The 7,500-nt window shown below is 44.8% G+C and overlaps 1 protein-coding gene across 1 annotated transcript in view; it reads right to left on the reverse strand.

Annotated features, from left to right (window-relative positions):
• Positions 1-7,500, reverse strand: part of LOC143277289 (secretin receptor-like) — a 296,984-nt gene that overhangs the window by 20,859 nt on the left and 268,625 nt on the right. The window contains exons 6-7 of the mRNA XM_076582062.1: positions 6,680-6,848; positions 3,488-3,644 (exon numbers count right to left, since the gene is read on the reverse strand). Of these exons, the coding sequence (XP_076438177.1) occupies positions 3,488-3,644; positions 6,680-6,848 (326 nt within the window). The remainder of the gene's footprint in view (positions 1-3,487; positions 3,645-6,679; positions 6,849-7,500) is intronic.

Genomic DNA, 7,500 nt, shown 5'->3' on the forward strand with positions numbered 1-7,500 from the left:
AGACGTTCAGGCAAATCGGGCAAAAAGCATGTCCTTCCTGGGCCTGACGTCAACGCAATATCCAAATCAAACCAAGAATACATGTTGCTTGTAACCCATTTAAGAAAGTGAAAAAAAAAAAAAAACAACAACAAAAAACACTCAACAACCAGCCACATACTTGCCATGATTACAATCAGAGGACAAGCATATGATATTATACTGCTATCAAGCGTAGAGAGAGAGAGAGAGAGAGTCAGACAGAAAGACAGAAACAACGATACAGAGAGAGACAGAGAGTGACACTGATATTGACAGAGAAAATCACAGAAACAGAGACAAAAGAGGCAGATTGTGCGCCTGTAACGAAAACAAAATCGAAACAGAATTAAAATAAAACAACACACACACACACACACACACACACACACACACACACACACACACAAATCTTCAAACTGTACATTACTTTACTTTCCAAAGTCATCAGACGTTCATCCACCATCCATCAGTCTACTGGGGCTCACTATGACGACGCCGTCATCCCCCCCCCACTCATCCCCCTGCCCCTCTACCCACCCACCCCATCCGCCTCTCTCGCCTCCATCTCCACCCCCCGTCCTCCCAACCTTCCTGTCACTGCCCCAGCCAGACTGACTGCTCTGTGGGATCTCTGAGATCTGAAGCGAGTATGCCTCCTCCGTGCGCATGCCCCCCACTTCCCCCCCACGTCCCCCCCCCCAACACACACACACACAACACACAAACAACACACACACGAAAGCACGTACTCAAACAACACACACGCACACACACATACCAATAACACACACACACACGCACACACACATACCAATAACACACACACACACACACACACACACACACACACAGAGTATATTTCTTTTTCCCCCCTTTCTTTTAAACTTGTTTTATTCAATATCATGATGTAGTAAACAACCTTCTTCAACTGACTGTTCTCTGACATTTTAAAAGAAAAAACAAACAAACAAACAAACATTTAAGGGCGAAAAAAAAGGGGGGGGGGGACCAGCACAAACATGCGTGGAAAGAGTGGGGGAAAGAATATTGGATAATCGATAAATTCACATGCGAGTGGGGACTCAGTTACTCTATAATGACATATTTGTATTTGTATTTCTTTTTATCTGTGTGAAATTCAGGCTGCTCTCCCTAGGGAGAGCGCGTCGCTACACTACAGCGCCACCATTTTTTTTCCTTTCTTTTTTTTCTTTTTTTTTTCTTTTTTTTTTTGTATTTTTTCCTGCGTGCAGTTTGTTTATTTGTTTTTCCTATCGAACTGGATATTTCTACATAATTTTGCCAGGAACAACCCTTTTGTTGCCGTGGGTTCTTTTACGTGCGCTAAGTGCATGCTGCACACGCGACCTCGGTTTATCGTCTCATCCGAATGACTAGCATCCAGACCACCACTCAAGGTCTAGTTGAGGGGGAGAAAATATCGCCGGCTGAGCCGTGATTCGAACCAGCGCGCTCAGATTCTCTCGCTTCCTAGGTGGACGCGTTACCTCTAGGGCATCACTCCACAGACTGCAAAATTACAATGTACTGTTTTCCAATGGGACTTACAATGTCATGTTTTTACGGGGGTATATTTAAAAGAAAGATGGAGAGAAAGAACCAGTGGGGGGAGGAGAGGAGGGGGGGAAGAGAGGGCGGGGGCGGAGGGGGTGTAGGGAGTGGGGCGAGGGGTAGGTGTGTGGGGGGTGGGGGGGTCAGGGGGGTACGGAGGGGTGATAGAATGGAGGTGTGGGGGTTGTAGTGGGCGTGACTCAGATGGGATCAGTTGACTGAAGTTCTCAAATCACGCTGATCTCTCCTTGTCAGAAAAGTTAAAAGAAAGTTTGTTTGTTTTTTGGGATTTTTTTTTTTTTTTGGGGGGGGGGGTTGGTTTGTTTGTTTTTTGCTAGATTGATAACTAATAGACCCTATGATACTTTGAGACCCTTTGTAACTAACATATATACCTATGTGTGTGAAACAGACATGCGACAGAGTATTTCATTATCACACAATTTTATCATAGGTAGATGGATAGAAAGATATATTGATTGATAGAGAGATACCTATGTGTGTGACACAGACTTCTTCTTCTTCTGCTTTCGTGGGCTGCAACTCCCACGTACACTCGCATGTACACGAGTGGGCTTTTACGTGCATGACCGTTTTTACCACGCCATGTAGGCAGCCATGCTCTGTTTTCGGGGGGGGGGGTGTGTGACACAGACATGTGACAGAGTATTTCATTATCACACAATTTTATCATAGGTAGATGGACAGACAGATATATTGATTGACAGAGAGATACCTATGCATGTGAAACCGACGCGCGACAGACAATGTTATTATAGGTAGATGGACTGACATACATAGGTAGATAGAAAAATAGTGAGAGAAGGGTGTGTGTGTGTGTGTGTGTGTCTGTGTGTGTCTGTGTCTGTGTGTGTGTGTCTGTGTGTGTGTGAAATTTCACTTCTTTTATTCCGATGGCTAGATGTTGTTACTTATTCACTTCACAATTTTTAATCAAAATTCCACTTTAACTTCGATGCGACTGAAACTGACAACCTCCCTAGGTTACGCTGAAACTGATAGACAAGAAATCGTATCTGAAACTGAATACTGACAGATTTTATGACAAAAGTCGAAAATGATAAGATTCTGTGACTGAAACTTGCTGGACTTTTGTATTGATACTGATACTTATAAACTTTCGAGATAAGATCGAAACAATATTTGTGGGTTACATTGAAAACAACAACCACCTCTGTACAATCTTAACTTGAAACTGCCAGTCATCGTACTTGAAAGTGATATTGACATACTTCGTAAGTAGGTCGAAAGTGATAGATTGTGTGATTAAAACTGACAAGACGGTGTGTTACTTGAAACTGACAAGACGTCATAATAAGACTGACACTGACAGATTTCTGTGATTAGACTAAAAGTGGTATACGTCGTAATAAGGCTGTTACTAATGGACGCTTTTTTTTTTAATTCAGTATAATCAGAACGAACATTATACTAATAGACTCTGTGTATAGTTTTAAGCTGATAGACCCTGAGTTAAGACTGATGTGACTCTTTAATAAGATTGAGACTGATTGATTGTATGATCGGATCTGATAACTGGTTGTCAGCGTGATTAAATTTGAACTAATGATAAGCTCTGGGATGAACACACACACACACACACACACACACACACACACACACACACAAAAGCAAGTACACACACACACACACAAACACACACACACACACACACACACATCTAATATCGCTAATAGTGAAAAAAAAAAGACGCTAAACTAAAGAACGGACACACACACACACACACACAACTTCCCACCCCACCCCCACACACACACACACAACCCCTCCCCCCCACACACACAAACACAGCCTCCCTCGACACCCCCCCCTCTCCAAAAAACAACAACAAAAAAAAAAAACATCAACCTACACCATCCCAGCAGAACGTAGACTCGAACCCCCTGCCTCTCGGTCCGTAGCGGCCTCTGGACCAGCATGGTGAGGTAGAGGGCCTCGGCCAGGATCCACATGTTGCAGGCACTGACCGCGTACAGCAGGGTGCAGATCAGCAGCTTACACTCCCAGTGCTAGACAAGGGGGGAAGAAGAAGAAAAAAACGAACATAGAAGAAGAAAGGAAAGGAAAGAAACATAAAAAGAATTGTTTTTGTTGCTCGTTTATTCATTTATTCATTCATTCATTCGTTGTTCGAGCTGACGCCATACAGCAGGGCACTCCCCACTGCTGGACACACACACACACACACACACACACACACACACACACACACACACACCTCACACCACATAGACCCTTCGAATTTAGCGCTTCGTTCATTCATTCATTCTTTCGTTTGTTCATTCGTTCATTCACTTATGACGATGACACAACAGCACTGTAAACAAAAAAGAAAGCTTGCTGGAGGGAAAAAAAAATCCTGTTTTTTTTTTTTTTTTTTTTTTTTTAGTCGTTAATTGATTGATTAACTCAGACATTCATTCGTTCGTTCATTCACATATTGTGTAGTCGTATAGCAGCAGCACCGTAAACAGCAACGTACACTTTCAGTGCTGGACTAACGGGAAAGAAAAACACACAAGAACTTTCAGTTGTTCATTCGCTCGTGGGCTTTTTTTTCTCTTTTTTTTTTGTTTGTTTTGTTTTGCTTTTTGTTGGTTTTTTTGTTTTTGCTTGTTTTTCGTTCATTCGTTCCTTCTTTCTTTCACCTATGACGGCGTACGACAAAACCGCTTGTACTCGGATTGCTGGACCAAAAGCAGCAACAACAACAACGATAGTTTTAGTTGTCTAAGCTTTTTTGTTTTCTTTTTTTTTTCCATTCATTCGTTCGTTCGTTCACTTTTGGCGGCGCTCAGAAGTACGCAACAACACTGTGAACAAAGCCACACCTCACCACCGCCATCACCCCCGAAAATGGAGTATGGCTGCCTATATGGCGGGGTAAAAACGGTCATACACGTAAAAGCCCACTTGTGTACATACGAGTGAACGTGGGAGTTGCAGCCCACGCATGAAGAAGAAGAAGAAGACCACCGCCATCTCATCATCACCACCCACTATCACCTCATCACCAGCACCTCATCATCACTACTACTACCTCATGACTACCATCATCACCTCACTACCACCACCACTACCACCTCGGCGCCGAGTGATTAAAGCGTTGGACTTTCAATCTGAGGGTCCCGGCTTCGAATCTTGGTGGCGCCTGGTGGGTAAAGGGTGGAGGTTTTTCCGATCTCCTAGGTCAACATAATTATGTGCGGACTTGCCAGTGCCTGAACCCCCTTCGTGTGTATACGCAAGCAGAAGATCAAATACGCACGTTAAAGATCCCGTAATCCATGTCAGAGTTCGGTGGGTTATGGAAACAAGAACATACCCAGCATGCACACCCCCGAAAACGGAGTGTGGCTGCCTACATGGTGGGGGTAAGTAACAAAACGGTCATACACGTAAAATGTTAAATGTTACATGTCTGTCTGAGTGTGTATGTGTGCGTGCCTGAAATCTGATTGAATGACACAGGAGACGAATGATGAGCGCCCAATGGCAGCCGTCAGTCGGCTCTACTAAGGAAGACAGCCTGTTGTTGCAAATGACCCTGTGTTTGTAAAGCGCTTAGAGCTTGGTCTCTGACCGAGGATAGGCGCTATATAAATATCCATATCAATCAATCAATCAATCAATCAATTAATCATCCCCACCACTACCTCACCACCACCACCACCATCTCACTACAACCACCACAACCTTTTCATCGCCACCACCACCTCACTACCACCAGAACCACCCCCTCATCACTACCACCATCTCATCTCCACCACACCTCACCACCATCACCTCATAATCACCACCACCCCTACCACTACAACCACCTCGATCACCATCACCACCACCTCGTCACCACCACCACCACCTCACTACCACCACCACCTCACCGCCACCACCACCACACTACCATCATCACCATGGAAGCTGCGATATGTAGCCTAGAAATGAGTGTGTGGAGGATGGGGGAGGGGAGGGGTGCGGGGTAATGTGTGTGTGTGTGTGTGTGTGTGTGTGTGTGTGTGTGTGTGTGTGTGTGTTGGTGCTCATGTACGTTTATGTGTATTTGATTGTGCTTTCATATCTGTGAAACTGCATGTCTGTTGCATATTTGTTATGCATGTGTGTGTGTGTGTGTGTGTGTGTGTGTGTGTGTGTGTGTGTGTGTGTGTGAGAGAGAGAGAGTAAATGTGTGAATGCGTGTACATTTATTTGCTCATTTATCTTTTTTTAAATATTATTATTAGTAGTAGTAGTATTTTTCTGTATTTATCTATTATTTTTTATTTATTCATTTCTTTTATGTTATTTATTTATTGTTATTTTATTCATTTATTTATTTATCTTATTATTATTATATTATTATTATTATTATTTAATTTTTAGTTTATTTTAATTTATTATTATTATTTTTCTTCTTTTTTTTTTCTCAAGGCCTGATTAAGCGCGTTGGGTTACGCTGCTTGTCAGGCATCTGCTTGGCAGATGTGGTGTAGCGTATAATATGGATTTGACCGAACGCAGTGACGCCTCCTTGAGCTACTGATACTGATCATCATCACCATCATCACCACCACCACCACCACCACCACCACCTCATCACCATCACCACCACCTCATCATCATCACCACCACCACCTCATCATCCTCACCACCACCACTAACCACGCTACCCATCAACCACACCCCTGCCATGCACAAATCCTCACCCTCCAACAGCACCACCACTCTCACTGTCATTACTGCCCCCCCTGTTCAAAACCCTACCAACCCCTCCCTTTGTAACACCACCACCACTACCCCTACCTTCCAACACCCCTCCACAACCATTACCACCACCATCCCTACCTCTCCCTCACCACAACCACCGAATCAGCACCCCCCCGACCCACTCCGCCACCCCCACCCCAACAAAAAAACAAACAACCCCAAAACACACACACACACACAAAATCATACACCCCGCACCACCAAATCAGCACCATCACTCCACCCATACCCCCATCCCCCCCACCACCCCTACCACCACCCCCGACTACCACCCACGCACCACGTTGTCCTCAATGAACTCCAGGTAGCCATCCTCCTTCAGGCGGACGTCCTTGGCCAGCCCCAGGTTGCTGACGAAGAGCAGGTCCTTGAGGAAGGAGATGACGGCCCGCAGGATGAAGGCCAGGAACAGGTTGATGTGCAGCGTGTTGCTCTTCGAGTGCAGCCGTCTGGTGAACAACATGGTTTGGTTTTTACTGTCATTATTAGTTTGGTCAACAACAGGTCTCTCTGTGTGTGTGTGTGTGTGTGTGTGTGTGTGTGTGTGTGTGTGTGTGTGTTGTGTGTGTGTGTGTGTGTGTGTGTGTGTGTGTGTGGAATTTGTGATTCTCGCCTCGACAGATAGAAAGACAGACAGAGAGGAGAAGAGAGAGGGAGAGGATAGAGAGAGAGGGGGGGACGGGGGGCGGGGGAGAGAAATAGAGGGGAGAGACAGACAGACAGGCGGACAGACACAGTGAGAGACACAGAGAGAGGGGGGAAAAGAGAGACAGAGAGAGAGAGAGAGAGAGAGGAAAAGAGAGAGGGGTAGAGGGTTTCGCTACAGTGCAGCACCACACATTTTCCCTTCTTTTTGTTCTGACTGCCCGTGTGTCAATTTTTTTTTTGTTCTCCTATTAAAGTGGATTTTTTTCTTCAGATGTTTGCCATTTTGATAACCCTATTGTTGCCGTGGGTTCTTGTACGTACGTACGCCAAGAGCATGCTACACAAGGGACCTCGGTTCATCGTCTCATTCCGAACGAGAAAGCAGTATAAATCCTGGAGTGCAGCTAAGCTGTTTTGTGAGCAGAACAATATGTATCTGGCATAGGTGGATGT

This window comes from Babylonia areolata, chromosome 2 (genome assembly GCF_041734735.1).
Source record: "Babylonia areolata isolate BAREFJ2019XMU chromosome 2, ASM4173473v1, whole genome shotgun sequence".
Classification (NCBI taxonomy): domain Eukaryota; kingdom Metazoa; phylum Mollusca; class Gastropoda; order Neogastropoda; family Buccinidae; genus Babylonia; species Babylonia areolata.